Genomic DNA, 18,058 nt, shown 5'->3' with positions numbered 1-18,058 from the left:
GTGAGTACAAACAATTTAATAATCCCATACTCTCTTTGCTTGATTGTCAGTGTTTGTGTTCCCAGTGATAAGCGAGGAGGAGGAAAATGACTGACTCGTCTCTCTCATACTGGAGAAGTGCAGGTGCATCTTCATTACATCTCTGCAGAATTAATCTAACACTAGGTGAATAACTCCGTGAAATAACACCTGCTGAGGGCACTATTTTAACACTAAAGATGTTACAGAAATTAAAACCAAATCCCTAAAATGTAACCATGAAATCTTAACGCATTTTTTGCTGTGTAGTGAGTCTTGTGGGTATGACTGTGTTAGAGTGGGCGTATTAGCGAATGAGGGGTTAAATCCAGTTTGTTTTGGATTGGGAGGGGGCAACAGCCCGTGAGAGGCAGCCAGCAGAACCCACCAGCAACTGGACGGAACCAAGGTGAGTCCTCTTTACCATTTAAACCTGTCAAAAAAAAAAACTGCTATATTTAACGCCTTAGTTTGAAGTGACGTGCCATCGCACGTGGGATTCTAACAGATAATTAAAGTGTGCGCGCGTGTTCCGACATACGACGTTTCGAGGTTACGTACGGTGAGCAATAAACTGCTCAGCGCCGTCACAAGACAGCACCCAGTACTGTTTTCAACATTCATAAACTATTCTTAGAACTATTTATTTACTGTTTGACTTTGTTTCTACGTTAAATTAGCGCAGGTTAGTGAACAAGACGGCAGCGCGGTCGTAAACCGAGGACGGAATAATTGACAAAGTTGAAAGTTAATTAAAAATTCAAGCGCGCACTGACGACACTTGAGTACGATAAGGTGTGTGTAATTTCAATGCACTGTAAATCTTAAAATCTATTCAACGCTGTCGTCGCTTGCGTTTTTCAACATATGGCATTTTTTCTAGCGTGTAGCCTCCTGCATGGTTCGGAGTTGATGCACACTTTACACTTCTTGCTCTCACACACACGCACACACTTTCAGTGGAAAACACGTTTTGGCACCGGCAACTCGGGAGAGACACTGGGCGTCTTTGTGCGCGACAGGCGAGCCTGCACGCGTGCTCCTCTGCGGTCAGGTCTGTTGATCTCAGGGGGGGGATGCGCACAAATAGTCCTGCTGGCGGAGGAATTTCCGCCTCTCATTTCTTGGGCCTTTCTCTCTTGTCATTGTAACAAAACATTAATTAGATGCTTCTGTAATGTGAGGACACTGAAAAGTCGAATTTGCTTAAAAAAACATTGGATAGCATTTTTCAATTCAGCACGAGAAGCATACTGGCTTCAGTCATTCAGTAGAAGCATGTTGAGTGACTTTCCACGGGATGTTTGGATGGGGCAGGTAGAAATGCTACATCGTGCAGATGTAGCCTACTTACTGCATGTTGTGGCCTGTGAGTCTCCCAAAAGACAACCATTTTCTTTATTATTGATTGTCCCCATTAGGGTTGCTGGTGGATTTGAGCTCATCTCAACACCCCCCCCCCTCCCCCTGAGCTGGTCACCAGTCAATCACAGCCCCCAACCTTCCATAGTGGCATTGAATTTGAATCAAACAAACAGGTTGCACCCACGTCAGGCCAACGAACGTTGCACCATCAGCGACCCCATCAGAGACTCCAAGTGTCATACCGTGGTGCTTTCTGAGTCCATTGTTGCGGATCAGGGCAGTTGATCCAACATGGGAATGTGGTTTTAAGGCATTCCAGTGTGTACTGGGGCTGGCTCATCTTGCCAAAGTGGCACTAATCCCCCCCTGAGAGCCCCACCCCTTATAGTGTGGAGTAATATTAAATAAATAAAAACAATTTAGTCCTGGCTCTACATGTCCGCTCCAGTAAGAACACAGCTCATTTTGTTCATGTTCCGAAATAAAGCCCGCCTGTGTCATGCTCTCCATCTTGTACGCTTGACGAAAACCCTCTTATTTGGCTTTTCAGATGTGCTCCAAGCTCTCTCCTGACACCCCGTGGGTCGCGCTGCTCGGTCTCACGCTCCTCTTCCTCCCCACCACGCACGCTGCAAAATGCCCGCAGCAGTGCGTGTGCGACCAGATCCAGCTTACCGTCACCTGCGTCAACAAGAACCTGACTGAGGTTCCGCCTACTGTGGACGAGGTACTACTAGCTACCGTGATCCCCCACCTGTCGTCGCCGTTTGGCATTTGCCGAATTTGGTGATCAAGAACTGTTGAAGTGAGTTAGAGAGCTTCATTGGACAAATGTCATCCTTTGGCATCAATGTCGGTGACGCCCTATCGTCACGGGGCAGTGATCAAGTTGTCAGTCTCTTTACCTCCTCACAGCCTACAGAGAGGAGGTAAAGAGACTGACAACTTGGTGCAAGGACAACAGACTGCACCTTAACTCTGCTAAAACAAAGGAGATTGTCGTCGACTTCAGGAGGAACAAGACGCTGCCGCCCCCCCTCTGCATCGAAGGCGTGTGTGTGGAGAGGGTCCACACGTTCAAGTTCCTGGGAGTACAGATCTCCGATGACCTTTCTTGGAGTCACAACACCACAGCAGTGGTAAAGAAGGTCCGCCAACGTCTGCACTTCCTGAGAGTCCTCAGGAAATTCAACCTGGACAGGAAGCTGCTGCTGGCCTTCTACCACTCGTCCATCGAGAGCCTGCTGACGTACTGTGTCTCCACCTGGTACAGCGGCTGCACTGAGGCGGACAGAGTGAGGCTCCAGAGGACAGTCAAAACAGCGCAAAGGATTATTGGCTGCCCTCTCCCCCCACTGTCGGACATCTACACCGCCCGGTGCCTCAGAAGGGCTCTCAACATCGTCAATGACAATACCCACCCAAACTCACACCTGTTCGACCTGTTGCCCTCTGGCAGGCGCTACAGATGCATCAAATCAAGGACCAATAGACTGAGAAACAGTTTCTTTCCGAGAGCCATCTCCATACTGAACTCTCACACACACACGAGACCACCCTAACCTCGCAAAACAGCATTGTGATGTGTTTCTATATGCCCTATTCAGTACTGAATTCCATTGCACTGCCTTCTTTATTTATCTAATTTATATATTTGTCTGTATTATTGTTGTATTGCACTGGAGAGGGGAGCCCTCTAATCTCGTTGCACACTTGAGTACAATGACAATAAAGGGATTTCTATTCTATTCTATTCTATGTCACGTAAGCGCCAAGTAACGTTTTCAGCACTTTGATGTTTGTGTTTTTACGCTAGAAGTACAAATATTGGGTTGAATTTTTGACAACTAAAGATAAATATATTAAGGTTGGTTGTCTCCTCAGTACTGTCAACTAAGTGTTATCTTCCTAAATTTGAAGAAACATTTAGAGTACGGTACTTTCAAGACTATTTTTTTCCTAAAAACAAGTTGACCAACATGTTCGGTGAAATCCCGAAATACCTTTTTTTTTTTTTTTTAATATATAAAAGCAATTACGTTAAGTAAAAAAATGTCGTCTTTATTTTATTTTTTAATCAAAACTTCATCCTTGAACATTGATGTTAAAAATGCACTTCAAAACCGGTTGCCATTTTTGCTAAACGGTGTGTTGGCAAATGCAGAAAGTAACTCATAAAAAAAAAACTTAGTTACTTTTGAAATAATCCATAAATTAACTACGTTACTTTTTTAAAGATGTAGGCAAATAGAAATAAACCCTTTTGTGGTGGCATCAAATACTCTCAGACTTTTGATTTTTGCGGCAGGGTTTCGAATAGCGAGGGTTCATTGTGTTGTGCTAATGTTGCTCCTCTTGCTTTCCTCCGTGTGTAGATCACAGTGAAATTGGACCTCGGAGGCAACGACATCCAGGAACTCGCCACCGGAGCATTCAAACAAACCGCGTACCTCACCCACCTGTCTCTTCAGCGCTGCAACGTCCGTAGGGTGAAGGAGGGCGCGTTCCGAGGCCTCGGCCGCCTGGTCTTCCTCAACCTTGCAAGCAACAACATTGACATCCTGTACCAGGTGCGGAATGAATGAATACACATTGCTTCAGTGAATGGCGTCGTATTTAACAGAAAAGATTTAAGGATGCAAGCTTTTGATCAAACGAAGGGTGCTGTCAAGCGCTAACATTTTTTAACTAATTAATTGCAAAAAATTCTGTAATTAATTGCCATTAATTGCATTTTTTTCTAAGACTTTTTGGGTGAAACTTTTAACAGTTATTTACTTGAATAATATCTTGAATAGACTGTTCTAATAGCTTTCTTTTATCCTTGAATAAGAACTCGATGGAGTCATTTTTACAGGAATTTTTCTTAGAAACAATTCCCCAAACTTATACGGTACATTTAGTCAGCACTCTCTTGGTTTGCAAGGCCCAGTGGTAACTTGAGCAGTTTTTTTTGTTCTGAGATGATGTGCTAAAGACGTACAGCTAATATGGTAGTTTGCAAGAAATGCAAATAAATTTTTGAAGTAAATAAAATTGAGTTAAAATATTTGATCGCGTAAATTTTTAATAACAATTAATCTTGAGTTAACGCTTTCATTTTGACTGCACTAGTAAATACTACTGACGAGTTAAAGCTACCAAGAAGTGGGTTACTGGGTTAGCGATATAACTGTGCTTAAAAAAAAAAAAATTATTAGTAACATTTTCTAAGAAGAAGCAACATGCCGGGTCAAAATACAATAGTTAACTAATTTCAACTTTGGTAAAAGTAACCCAATCCGTTCAAAATCCACAGATACCCAGCAAATGGGTTCGGAAAACGACCCAACATTTCTTTTTTGTGTGCGCTATACAAAGTGGAGGGACGCAAAGTATATCTAAATAATTCCCATCAAATATTCCAACATTTGAATTTGTTCTGCGACATCCAGGAGTCCTTCGACGGTCTATCCTCGCTGAAGCAGCTCATGATAGACCGGAACCGCGTTGAGGAGATCCAGCCCGGTGCGTTCTCCCAGCTCGGCTTCCTCAACCTGCTCTCTCTTACGCACAACCAGCTCGTCTACATCCCTAACATGGCCTTCCAGGTAAGAGCGCGACAGCCTCGCGCGCTGCCACGCGAGCAATCTGTCAAAAGCGACCTATCCTTCTCCCTACAGGGCTTGCAGAACATCAAGTGGCTTCGCCTCAGTCACAACTCTCTAAACTATTTGGACATTGAAGCTTTTGCGGGCTTGTTCACGCTCACCCGGCTCAGTCTGGACCACAACGAGCTGCAGTTTTTCCCAACAGAGACCATGACCAGGTGGGTTGACAACAGAAATCCTCGAAGATTTACCGTTGATGTCATAAATTCAAAGGATTTCGAAGGACTCTAAACGTTTAATCGATTATCGAAAACATTTGGTTGTCTGTGAATTGTTGCACCTCAACATGCTCTTTGCGCAGATTGCCAGAAGTGACCCGCCTGGATTTGAGCTACAACCCCATGACGTATCTGGGTGAGGAGTCCGTGTCAATGGCTAAGCTGAGCCACCTCTTCCTGGACCACATGTCCCTGCAGGACCTGGCCAACACGGCCGTTTCCAAGTCCCCCAGCCTCACCCGTTTGGATCTCAGCCACAACCAACTACGCGTCATCCAACCCTTCTCGGACGGCACCCCGAAGCTAACGCGGCTCCATCTGGCCGGCAACCCCATCTACTGTAACTGCTACATGCGTCCACTCAGGTGCTAACAAGCCCCGCCCCCTCAGGCCACAAATCTACCTCAACTCCATTCTTAACTTGTTTTTTTTTTCACTGTGTCTCAGGGAGTGGGCCATCCGTAGGAAGGTAAAGCTGGTAGGAACTTGTGCGGGACCTTCACACCTCTCCGGAGAAATCCTGGAGGCCGTCCATCCTCCGGAGCTGCGCTGTCAAAGCCAGGAGGCCATGCTGAAGGCGGAGTTTGAGGAAGCGAGTAGAAGAGCGCCGCCACCCACAGAGGAGCCGGAGAACAAAGCCAAGTGTCCCGCTAACTGCGTTTGTGAGGTGAGAGCCGATGAGTGAAAAGAAAATCTTTCAAAATTGCTTTTTCAATCAAAAATTAACTGAAGCAACTGTAGTAGGCTTTTATGGGCCAAGGTCTTATAGAACATATTGTGAAGCCCTTTTTTTTCTTTTTAAGCTTATTTCCCCTTTGAGGTAAGAATGGAGACCGTGTTAAACTTCCCCCTCTCCTCCATGATATCAGGCCGAGGCGCACCATTCCTCCTGTGAGAACCGCGGCCACACCAAAGTTCCTCGGGGTTTCTCTCCGGACACGCGCCTCCTGGACCTGCGTGGCAACAACTTCCACTTCATCCCGAGCAACAGCTTCCCCGCCGTCTCCCAGGTGGTGTCGCTGCACCTGCAGCGCTGCAAAATCGTGGAGGTGGAGGACGGCGCTTTCAGCGGCATGAAGGGCCTCATCTACTTGTACCTCTCGGAGAATCTCATCTCATCACTCAGCCCCGATGCATTTAAAGGTATTTGGATTATATAAACGTAAAAAAAAAAATTCAAAATATAATGCAGGGGTAATTTTGTGATAGAATGAGCAATAATTTGTTTACAATAACAGATAATTGTAACAAAAAAAATATTTTTAGAATGTATATTATTATGGGTTTACTGTAATCCCCAGGACTCCCTCAACTCACTTACCTCCACCTGGAGAAGAACAGCTTCACCATCTTCCCAAAAGGAGCCTTCAAATTGCTTCCGGGACTTCTTGCGCTTCATTTGGAAAACAACTCAATTGCCAAGCTTGAGACGAACGCCCTGAATGGCGCCGAGAGCCTCAGAGCCCTCTACCTCACCGGGAACGCCGTTGCGCACGTGTCAGCAAAAGCTTTGGAGCACGCCGCTGACCTCGATACGCTCCACCTGGCAGGGAACAAGCTGAAAGAAGTGCCCACGGAAGCCTTGAGCAAGTTGGAGAACGTGAAGGACCTGAGGTTGTCGGGGAACATCATTCGCTGGGTGGGACCAAATGCTTTCCAGCCTTTGGGGAAGTCACTGAGGGAGCTTTATTTGGATAATATGGGATTGGAGAAGGTGAGTGGAGTGTGTTAGACAGATTCATAGGAAAGTAAAACGCTCAAACATGTTTGAATTTAGTTAGGTTTTGGGCAAAGTATGGCTCACAGGTCACATGCTTATATGCAATATCAAAGGTGCGGTAATATTTGTTGGATTAATGTATTTTTTATTTGAATTTTTTCATTTATTTTAATTGCTTAATTGAATTATTGTAACTTTAAAAACATAAAATAAGATATTTTAGATTATAGAATAACTCATTATTTTATTTAACGATCAAAAGAAGAATGCCAAGCGTTAGACTTCCAGTCTCACGGTTTGCATCTGACAGTACAAAAGCGTGCCACGTTATTTTTTTATAATTAATATTATGGGGGAGGAGTTTCTAAGTGGCTACGAAAACAAAGTTCCTCACTCAGTAAACAGAGCTCAAGATTTATTCCATCTACATGGACTATGAATAAAAAAAAAAAAAGATTTTTGACCAATTTAAGTCACAGCCTTTTTGGTAATGTGTTTTCATACATTTAATCTCTAGATTTCATTTTTTAAATTTTTTTTTTTTTGTGTAGATGTCGCAGAGCTCCCTGGCAGGCATAGGTCCGGGTTTGAGGAGCCTCTTCCTGGAGGGTAACCATCTGGAAGAGGTGCCGGACCTTCACCCCCTCACTTCCTTGGAGGTCATCAACTTGGCGGACAACCCGCTGATGTGTGACTGCCCTCTGCTGCCACTACGCCTGTATGACACAACTCCGGTTCAATTCATTTATTGCTTCGGAGTAGCCAAGTTTAATATTAATGACTTAGTGGCGCTAGTATAACAATATATTTGTCGAGTTGATATTACTTTTGTTTCAGGTCCCAATTTTCCATGTCTGTTATATTTTTTCCGCTTTTCTAGCTGGATTGAGAAAGTCAACCTCAAGGTTCGAGCCACCTGTGCCAACCCACCTGAGCTGAAGGGCCGCCGAGTCAAAGACGTCCATGTCTTCAAGGCTTGTCCAGGAGGCGAAGCCCTCCCCTCTGTTCCCAGTGTTGTCCCAAAGCATGCCAAGACGCCCAAGGCCACGAAACCGAAGCCGATGCATCTCAGCAGCAGTGTTAAGCAGGGTAAGATGCTCAAAAGCAAATCCAAACTTCGCAAGAGTTCAAAGGTGAAAGCAGCTAAGAAAACAAAGAGAATGAGCATGGCGTGAACTTGCTAGGTTCCTTAGGTACTAAAGTTTCATGTTTGCATAGTCAATCAATACAGAAGACAATCGGTTTGCTGCTGGCAACCACGGCACAACACAGCAATTGATTTGCAATTCAAATAGTCGGCTCTCTGGAGTGCCGACCCAATCATCACGTGTGAAATAAAACAACCAAATAAATCTTGTTTTCTGCATATTTCGGAAAATGTCTCCAAGCGAACAGATCTGTACTTAGACTTTCATCTGCTAGCTAAGAGCAGTGGCGATCCAAGCTTGATTAGCAGCCTGTGTGAGACCACTGCTTTTGCACCGTGCACCCCCTACACTGATTTAAAAACAAAAAACACACACAATGGAGTCAGCCTCATGTTTTCTTTAAATCTCTTTAATAAAGCAATGGAAAGCATAATTAATATTAAGGAAAAAGTATTTATTTTATTTTTATTAAGTCTGTGATCCGATCCCAGCCTCCTGTGTCCAGTTCCCTTCAATACATTTCTGGGCCTCAGCTTAAAAACAAGTTTTCTTCTTGCCAAAGGTAAAAAAAAAAACTAACAAAAAAAAACCCACCAGGCATCACCTGTCCCTCTGCAAGGCTTCTTGAAGCATTATGTTGGAGCTTGACTGGAGATCAGAGTCTCCATTTCCACCTCCTCCACTTTCACTTCCACTGTAGAGACTGAAGAGATGAAATAAAATTAGCTGATGGCCATAAATATGATTGATACCACGTCATCCAACTTCTTTTCACTTACTTTCCCGCTCCTCTGGTTCTCTTTTAGGTTGAACAAGTGGCATGTTTGGAAGAGATAACGTGTTTTTCGTTAACGGAGGTTCGACAGTCGCGTCGTTCGAAGGCGGTTTTTGATCGGCGCCGTAGCCGTCATCGCCGTTGTCCTCTTTTGCTTGATGAAGAAGGTGCGAGCGCTTCTTTGCGTTCCTCCGCCCTACAGTGAAGTAACGTGAAGCGTTGGCATGAAAAGATGCATGAAAACTAAATGTATGACGGCAAGAGAGAGAACTTACTTTTTTTCCTAAACAAAGGCACCTTTGGTTTCTTGGTCGGTACCACATGGTTTTCCACTACTGGAGAAACAAAAAGCACCACAATCAGTTTATGTATAAATGTAAGGGCGTGTGTGAGTGTGTGTGTGTGTGTATATACACCCACACATGAATTAGACCAACGTTTTGTTTATAGTGTCGATATCTGCAGGAGGGTCTGAAACATATCCCCCGCCCTTGACAACCGAGTGTACCGTGAAATAGCATTTACCAAGTCCAGGGGGCGGCTGGAGCTGGTAGCCGGTGAGCTCGCACCACCCGATGGGGTAGAGGTCGGGGGACTCGTGGTCAACCCACTGGTCAAAATCATCGTCCCAGCCGTCAAAGTGGATGAGGAGCAGGCGTCCCACGCATCGCTTCACCGTAGCCACGCACACCAGCCGCGGTTCCATCAGGTCAACTGCTTCCAGTTTCACGTTGGGGGAGATGCCGTGACCTGGAAAGTCCTACCAAGGTGCGGAAACGCAATTCAAATGTGGTGCAATTGCGCATTCATCTGTTAAGAGTTGATCTTCAATCCTTACAGTGTTGAACAGATGTGAAGGTGCAGTTGTTGAATTGGTCTCTTGAAGGTAATTTTCCCAGGTGAAGGTCTTGGGATCGAAACCTGTCAGATTCAGGATTAGAATTTTTAAATTAAGATTAAAAGGCTTCCCAAATTCAAATAGTACTTTTTTTTTTACACTTTTAAAAAGTATTTGTACACAGTAACTCAAAGTAGAAGATTGTGTAAAACAGTGAAATAGCTGATTTGGAATTTTGATAGAAATACAGGGAATGAAACCCCAATTTATCAAAAGTAAATGGTACATTATAGAATATTCCATATGAAGCCAATTTAAAATTCTTATTTTTCAACACATTTGGTCGAAACTGCACTTAGGAAAAGTATTTTCAAAGGGATTAATGTTAGAATTATTAAATGAATTTTTCTACCATATCCCAATTTATTGTTAGACCTGAATACCGTCTCGTGTGATAAAAATGTATTTTTTAACATTTCTCAGTTGACAAGAAAATATTTCAAAATGATGATTGAACTCCGGAAACCCAGTTTTTTTTTTTTTTTTAAATCTAAAATAATTTGTAGAATTATTTTGTGGGAGTTGAATAGAGAGAAAATATTCTGACAAATTTTACTGTGCTCAAAAGTACGGTTATCACCTTAAAATACGTTTTATGCCAACATTTGGATTTTTCTGGATTTTTTTTTTTTTTTTTTTTGCCATATGGGATAATATATTGACAAATACCACGTGGCACGATGAGAGGTATGTTATTCCTTTTGCAGAAGTCTTTGGGTAGGATGGCGTGAGAGGAGGCGTGGTAACAGAACCAGTCAGAAATGAGCGATGGACCGCTGTCGAAGCCGACCATCAGGTAGCCGTCTGACAGCACCTGTCAAAAGGTACATTAACGATACATGTCATGTCTCCAAAATATTTGCGCGCAATGATCAGTATTTAAGTAGGAAAAAAAAAAAATGTCAACCTTGTGTATAGTTGCCACACATATGCTACCCAGGTTCAGAGGGTCGATGGCTTCGATCTTCATTCCCTCCTCAAAGAAACACCCGTCCATGTAGACAAACCTGGGCTAGAGACGACATGCGAGGAACTTAAATGTTTGAGCAATTTTTTAACAAGAGTTTAGGCTTTCTTTCAAAAAACCAAACTGCTGTTTTACCTTTTTAAAGAGGTTGTATGTGCTGTCACAATTACCTTTCAAACCAATACCCGGAGATTTCCCACCTGTGATACACAAAAAACAACAACCCTTAAATAAGCTAAATAACAAATGGCCTTCTTTTAGAAAGCAATCGTCTACCTTGAAGTTACTCAAAAGCGCTTTTACACGCTGAACAAGACCAATGAATGTGTGAATCGCTTCGTATTTTAACGGTCCATAATGATGGTTACTTGGTGTAGAGGTTTCAGCACCATGGGTCTAAACAAAGCCCCTAAATTCTCTTCTACATAGCTTCTGGGTGCCAAAGTAATGCTTATGTTGCTTTGTCTTGAGCGCAAAAACTGTTTTGTTTTTTTTCAGTGAAAAAAAAAGAGGATAGGAACCCCTCTGAAAAATTCTGTGAATTTGCAAAAAAAACAGGCGACTCACTGGATGTTTTGATTTCATGACCCACTTGTTTGGACCAACCAATCGGGTGCAGGAGAGGACTAGCCAGGTGGCACCAAAAATCGGTAAGAACGTTTTCAGGGGAGTCGCTCTGGTCCATGTACAAGAGCCGTAGACGCCCGCCAGTAATGGACGCTATGACGGCCTTGCGGGTCCGGCTGATGTATTTGGGGTCCACCACCTCTACTCGCATGCCCAATTTGAAGGATTCCTGCTTCAAGCTCTCGTTCAGCTAAAAGGAAGAAGGCGCACATTGTGCAATCAGGCCCGTCATACTTTATCTACTCAACATTATGGATACTTAATGAATAACGCATTCCAACAGGCCACTAATTTTACCTGGAGGTAGAACTCAACGGGCAGAGTGTGGGCCCCCACTAACTTTTTCATCAGATACTCTTTCCAGTCAAGGATGTTGGCCACATCTAAAACGCACAAGTTGTCAAAATACGTTCATTGACGCTTCGTTGGGCATACTTGTACAAGCTTGCATTAGCCCACACAAAAATTCCACATTGAAGTAGCTCACCTTGCGGAGGCACCAGGAGCTTGCCGGTCATGGCGCACCACCCGATGGGGTGCAGCTCGCCTGAAACGAGGCTGCACCAGAAATCGCGGCTGCTGTCGTGCTCGAAGCCCTCGTACCGCAACAAGGCTTTGTATCCTGGAAAGCGTAAACACAATACGGATATGAAACCATTTTAGTGCCGCGTCGTCGTCAACTACAATTTTACAACGTGCACACCTGCAATTTGTATGACCGTAGCGATCCAGTAAACTTTAGTGGGCAGGACAGCGTTGGTGTTTAAGACTTCCACTTTCATTCCAACATTGATGTTGTCCCATTGGGTACACATGGGAGCCTGTTGGAAGCCAGCATTTTTTTTTCTTGCATTTGCAATTAAAGCACACATTACAAACGCCCCTTCTGTATTTGATGCACTCACATGTCTGAAGCAGGAGACGGACGCCCCCAAGGATGTTTCCTTCTCCAAGTAGTTGCCCCATTCAAAAAGTTCAACAGGTGCTACAGGATAGAAAGAAAATTCAAACTTCTAGAGAACTAAAAAAAAAATTGGACTAAAAGTTACTCCTGTCAAAAATAAAATGCATCATGAAGAAATCGCATTGTTCTTAACTTTTACTTTACTTGCTTTTCAAAAAATGTCGCAAACTGTGGTCCTTGACTCGAAAGTATGCGTTCTGTTTTCCGAGCGCTGATTCATTGCGTTTTTTTTTGCAACTCCTTTGACAAGTTTGTAACTCACTCCATACTTTGGTAAAAACATGAAGAAATGGCCAGGGTAAAAAACACAGAGAATTCAATATTTTTGTAAATTGTCCAAGCAGTGGCGGTGCAGCTTTGTTTGACTCGCGATACGGCGGAATCCGACATGGACCGTGAGGTGTTTTACGACTCGGCATCAAACGTAGCGTTGCAATTTGAAGTTAAAGGCGATGAACACTCTCAGGGCGAAGACATTTCAGACCTGCAATGTGTGCACCCGCACCGGTTTGAGCTGGATGAAGGGGCTTTAGCACATCTTGAGCCAGGGTCGCTTTCAAACTCTGAAGATGGCGGTAACCAGCCTCAAACTGCAGAAGTAGAGCATGGGCATGACATATTTAAAAAATAAATTATGTTGGAATGCAGTAATATTTTCAAATAGACCAATCAAATGCGGGCCTATAAATGGATGCCTTCTGTAATTTCACCCTTCAAAAAATGTACAGGGTAAATTAAATGATCAATTTGAAAATGATGCAAATTATTGACAAATTGGGATATCAATTCATCATTTTGCATTTACTCACACCAGTTTCATCACGTGTCCACTGTGTCTCACTTTCGTTCTGCTCATACTCCTCCATGAACAACTCATCCACATCCACTAACTGAAAGTTTTAACGTTGACTTGTGATGGAAACCTTCAAAATAAATATACTGACAATCAAAGTTTAACAGTTCATCTTTGTAATTGCCATTGCCAGTCAGTATATTCGTTTAGCATTTGTTACATGTCTACTTTCTTTCTTGGGGAATAGTAGCTGTTGAGTGGTCTTTTAGCCCCTCTTTGTGGACAACGCTCATTACTGAACATTTCAATAATAAAATGTAAATGCACCCAAAAGCCCATTGATAGTCTCAACGACAAGTCAACAGCAAAGTAAAACACGAGAAAGCTTGCCTGCACGTGTGCGCACGTTTCAAGATTTTTAGCGAATAGGCTACCTGTTTTCTTGGTCCTTTCTTAACGGTTGTCGATCGACACTTCTTTAATGCGCGTGTTTTTGCAGTTTTTCCATGTTTCCGATCAACCCTTGGAAACACAGTCGGGACAGCACTTGGCAAAAGTACCCTTGGGTGTTGCACGCTATAACCAAGTGACTGCTTCAACACCGGGACCGAGTCGAAGCAGTCGTCCTCAAAGTGTGCGCTGCACAACACCGACATCGGGGTGGGCGTCCAATCAAGTCTTGTCTGGCAGACTTGCTGTATCCACAGTTCGCGTAAATCCGCATCTTTGGGGAAACGAAACAGGCAAACGCCGTCCTCACGTCGGTTCGAACAAAAGCCGGCTACGCAACGTGACGGCATAATCCAAACGAAGGAGAAGAAAAAAAATAAACAAAAACACACGTGCGCAGTTGCAAACTTTTCAGCCAGTGAATTGGCAACGGTGTGGTCCGATGACGTCATATCCGCCACTAGTCCCGGTCACATTCTATGAAATATTTGAGGAAGCGTTCATTTCTACATGGATATTATATTGTGTCATAAAATATGTAAAAAATTAAATGAATAAATAAAATAAATAATAAAAAATGGGTCCCGCTCTATGGCGAATTGATTTTCGGTGGTACAGGTGTAGCAGATAACAGTAATCAATATTTAAGAAGATGTGAAATAAGATATTTTAATTCGGGTTGTGCACAAATCGGTGGCGATTAAAATAAACATAAGGATTATCCGTAAAAAAATAAACGCCGAATCAGAATTTTGGGATTAGAATCATAATAAATTATTGAATCCTTGTCACATGCACTCCACTTCAGAAGGTGGCGCTAATGCACTAAATGGAATTGTCCGACTGCCCAAAAAGAAAGTAGAAGAAATTGAATTTCTGTGTTTGTTTATATCTCTATCACTCTAAATTATTAATGCAATTCAGTAATAAACGCACTAAAATGAAGGCATTGCAATTAAACAAATTTGTATAAATGCTTCAAAGAATACATGAATCTTGAGATTATTAAAATATTTGCTTGGCGGTGATATTCAAACAAGGCATCCCCTCCGCCCCCCGCCCACACACACACACACACACACACACATTTTTTTTTTTTAATCAAAGGCAACAGTCCACAAACTTTTCCGGAACAAAATACTTAGAATCCGTAACAGTTGGCAGCTGTGAGCTTGGTCAACTTCATTTCCAATATCTTTGAGCTACCTTTTTTTCTTAAATGATTGTTCCCATTTTAAAAATAAAGAATAAGATTTACCATTTCTGTGTTCTGGGGCCTGTCGAAGTCATGCTCATGCTCGACTTTTGCAGTTTGAGGCTGGTCACCGCAATATTGAAAGTCTGCAGACGACCCGGCCCAGGATGTACTCAAACACCATCAAACCAATACGGCTGGATAAATTCCAGGTCTGAAATATCAAGTTTTCTGTGTCTTTTCGGATGCTAATAATGGACGTGGGATTTTATTTTCAATATCTGGAACAATCAGTGTTCCGGCCATAAAGCAGACAAAGATAAGGACATAATGAAGATCCCTGCTGTCATTAGTTCGCTTGTTTCGAATGCGTGTGTTTGTGTTTGTGTGTGTGTAGCCCTCACCCTCCAGTGGTGCCGAGCGAGCTTTGGTAAATTTGCTAAAGACTTGGGCCTTTTTGGAAGGAGGTTTTTCCTGCAGAAAAAGAGGTACCGTTTGTCGATTCTGATTGAACACAACTCCTTTTTACACTTTACACTACACAGGCATTTGCGTGCAGGCTGCAATCATATCTTGTGAGTGGCAATAAATGCCAAAGTCATGAGTTCCAATTCATATGTAAAATGTTACGTCTTGTAGAGAGAAATAAAACATTATTTCTTACCCGCAGCCGGGTCCGCGTGGCTGACTTCCTGAAGCGGGAAGCAAAGGAGCGTGAGCAGGCTATACTACAGAAACGCTTGCTTTTTGAGTAAAAGCTGCTACTGCAGCCACTTGCGCCACACATCTCGCACACAGCTGTAAAAAATAAATAAATAAATAATGAATGCAATGTTAACATTTCCTTTCCATGATTTTCCTCATTCTAGTAAGCACTAACTTGTTTTCTCCACTTTAGACTGGCCTTCTTCTTGTCCTTGTTTCTGACGTTCCTCATCACTTGCCCCGTCTGTACTATGTGACTTTGAAGGTACTATTTCATTACTTTTTGTCTGTGAAGGAGACTGTGGAGAAATTGGAAATCTTAACGCTCTTCTTTAGAACCTTGTGGAGTGAACATATTTATACAAAAACAATAACTACTCACTGTAACATTACATTCCTTTGCTTCTGTATTAATGCTCCTGTGTTGGATAGCAGGCAGGCAGTTATCACAGCCAATGCCATGGCAAGAAGAGCAGTGCGGGCGGACAAACACAGTGGGAACCGCCCCAGGTCTCAGCTTAGGAACCCCTAATGGTGATATGGACTCAAAGTAGTCTTTACCAAAATGATCGCTGCAGAGGTGACAGTTGGGTGAGGCAAACCAGTTGCTGCGAGTACGCTGAACTTGCTTCTCCCATTTACGAAATTCTTCTGGGTCTTTGGGGAATCGAAAAAGTGTCACATTGTTTTCCGTAGTTTTGCCACAACCATATGCCACACAGTGGTAAGGCATTCTGTATTCTGGGGGTGGAAGCAGACTATTCCCACAGCATAAGTTCCTTCAGGCGGAATGTTTTTTATTAAGTTCTGCAAATGAAACAGAATGTTTGTGTGTTACAATGTTATAAGAATCATGTAGCTAGTGCAGTGGAACAAGGGTTTAATAAACAACTAGTAAACACGATAGACATCACGTAATAAGTTAGTAAAATGTAACAATGAATAGTTCCTCAGGTAGGTTAAATTCACAATGGAAAACATACTTTTTGCCCATTTTTCATGTGTTAATAACCAACATGCTGCAGGCTGTCAGTCAGGCTCAGGAAACAATTTCAGTCAAAAACAACGACATGCTGTAATCACACAACGCGCACTGCTAATCGTTAGCGTCGTTGAATTGGTACGAAAAATTCTCAAGATCGGAATAATTCGCTGCATTTATCATTTTAAGTTACTTACAGAAATGTCGTGATAAACTTGTTTACAGACACGTTCCTAGACTGTCGCATATGTTTTACGTCATCGTTGTCGGTCGTCTGTATTCTCGCGAGTTTGGGACCAGAGAGGCGTGGGATTTGACTTTAAATTAATAATTCCATGTAATAAAAATCTAAATTAGCGTTGTTGTGGCACCCAAAAAATATATAACTACTGGATATCCTTGGAAAATGTGGTGTGCTCCAATTAAAAATACCGATTGATTGTTTGAATAATCAAAAATAATATTGCTGTTAAAGATGAACGAACCAAAATTCTCGACGAGAAACGTGAAAAGGTTTGCAGAGGCGAGTTGCTGTTCCGCCAAAATTGCATACAGTGACATATGACTATTTATTCTGTTGGACCTCATCCAGTCATAATCAGTAAATCCTGTGCACTTTTTCAAAACAGCACCTAAAACCATGCAGGTTTGGTGTCCATTTGGATAGAGTGTGGACAAATGTTAAAATTGCCCTTTTCTGAAGTTAACAACTAAGCTAACACAACAGTAATGTCAGCTAAAGAGCAGTTAACAAATGTGTTTATTTCTGAACAGCCAGAGTGAGTATTAAATTGCATGAAAGTCAGCATTGCATTACAGGAGTGTTGAATGAGGGCACTCCAAAATGAATGATTTTTCCCCCCCTTTTTTTAAGTCAGGCTTGACAGCCAGTGTGTGAACCGGGGCTTCATGGCCGCTGTAGAGCGTATCGTTATCCTGGATCCACCGGAGGCTTTAAGCAGATATAGTTTCACGGTTCAAACATGTTATGTGTGGACATCAGAAAGATGCTGGACAAAGCAGCACCCATTTTTCCAGGTTGAAGTAGATTTCATCAGGCAGGCAAGGCAGCTTTATTCATATTGCACATTTCATACACGAGGTACTTCATTTTTCTTCACATAATTAAAAAAACATTTAAAAGCAATTACAACAAAAGAGCCAAAATATATTTAAAAGCAAAGTGAAGAAATAAAAGTACCTTACTAAAATTACTAACAGAACGGGGAGTACAAGAATGTAATTATGGCGAACATAATTGGATGGATGGATTTTAAAAATGCTTTGATGGACCTTTATCAAATATATGGAAAAAGAATCGTTTTTAGCCTGGATTTAAAAGCATTTACAATCCGGGCTGACTTCACTTCTAGTTTCATTTGCTTGCAGTACCACAGCCAAATGCTGCTTCACCATGTTTGCTTTGAACTCTGGTTGCTTTGCTTTGAACTACTGAGTGACCCGAGGCTATAGAACACAAAGTTCTATGAGGTTTTTATTCCTTTGGTATTTCTTTATTGTATTCAGGTGCTAAACCATTCAGTGATCTATTGACGGGTAGCTATCATAAATTAAATATGACC

General features: G+C 42.6%; 2 protein-coding genes across 4 annotated transcripts; one reads left to right on the top strand and one right to left on the bottom strand.

The window, feature by feature from the left end:
• Positions 1-91: 91 nt before the first annotated feature.
• On the top strand, positions 92-8,522 carry chadlb (chondroadherin-like b). Its single transcript, XM_088284934.1, has 12 exons — positions 92-165; positions 289-427; positions 1,934-2,110; positions 3,759-3,953; positions 4,818-4,973; positions 5,046-5,191; positions 5,335-5,616; positions 5,699-5,918; positions 6,121-6,394; positions 6,553-6,965; positions 7,523-7,689; positions 7,852-8,522. The coding sequence occupies exons 3-12, from the start codon at positions 1,934-1,936 to the stop codon at positions 8,144-8,146; spliced, it is 2,325 nt and encodes a 774-aa protein (XP_088141060.1). The 5' UTR covers positions 92-165; positions 289-427; the 3' UTR covers positions 8,147-8,522.
• Positions 8,513-16,745, bottom strand: l3mbtl2 (L3MBTL histone methyl-lysine binding protein 2). Of its 3 annotated transcripts, XM_088284935.1 has the most exons (18): positions 16,673-16,745; positions 15,876-16,300; positions 15,669-15,792; positions 15,453-15,586; positions 15,193-15,262; positions 12,292-12,371; positions 12,090-12,207; positions 11,874-12,008; positions 11,684-11,769; positions 11,327-11,576; positions 10,895-10,959; positions 10,700-10,804; positions 10,462-10,606; positions 9,733-9,815; positions 9,420-9,654; positions 9,170-9,229; positions 8,899-9,090; positions 8,513-8,822 (listed from the first exon to the last, which is right to left on the bottom strand). In XM_088284935.1, the coding sequence occupies exons 2-18, from the start codon at positions 16,224-16,226 to the stop codon at positions 8,752-8,754; spliced, it is 2,304 nt and encodes a 767-aa protein (XP_088141061.1). In that variant the 5' UTR covers positions 16,227-16,300; positions 16,673-16,745; the 3' UTR covers positions 8,513-8,751. The 3 variants fall into 3 exon arrangements, with proteins under 3 accessions (XP_088141061.1, XP_088141064.1, XP_088141062.1); XM_088284938.1 differs by lacking the exons at positions 15,193-15,262; positions 15,453-15,586; positions 15,669-15,792; positions 15,876-16,300; positions 16,673-16,745 and adding exons at positions 12,856-12,940; positions 13,578-14,129; XM_088284936.1 differs by lacking the exons at positions 15,193-15,262; positions 15,453-15,586; positions 15,669-15,792; positions 15,876-16,300; positions 16,673-16,745 and adding exons at positions 12,835-12,940; positions 13,578-14,128.
• Positions 16,746-18,058: the final 1,313 nt, after the last annotated feature.

The sequence above is a fragment of the Idiotropiscis lumnitzeri genome, chromosome 20, assembly GCF_059441095.1.
Source record: "Idiotropiscis lumnitzeri isolate Australia: NSW breed Sydney's pygmy pipehorse chromosome 20, RoL_Ilum_1.0, whole genome shotgun sequence".
NCBI classification, from domain to species: Eukaryota; Metazoa; Chordata; class Actinopteri; order Syngnathiformes; family Syngnathidae; genus Idiotropiscis; species Idiotropiscis lumnitzeri.
This window is presented reverse-complemented; position numbering and strand designations above follow the sequence as displayed.

Coding starts and splice junctions, on each gene's coding strand:
- chadlb (XM_088284934.1), top strand. CDS start 1,934: ATGTGCTCCAAGCTCTCTCCTGACACCCCGTGGGTCGCGCTGCTCGGT. Junction 2,111..3,758: donor TTCCGCCTACTGTGGACGAG/GTACTACTAGCT, acceptor CTCCGTGTGTAG/ATCACAGTGAAATTGGACCT. Junction 3,954..4,817: donor ACATTGACATCCTGTACCAG/GTGCGGAATGAA, acceptor TGCGACATCCAG/GAGTCCTTCGACGGTCTATC.
- l3mbtl2 (XM_088284935.1), bottom strand. CDS start 16,226: ATGCCTTACCACTGTGTGGCATATGGTTGTGGCAAAACTACGGAAAAC. Junction 12,372..15,192: donor TCGCTCGGCACCACTGGAGG/GTGAGGGCTACA, acceptor TCTATCCTGTAG/CACCTGTTGAACTTTTTGAA. Junction 8,823..8,898: donor AGAACCAGAGGAGCGGGAAA/GTAAGTGAAAAG, acceptor TCATCTCTTCAG/TCTCTACAGTGGAAGTGAAA.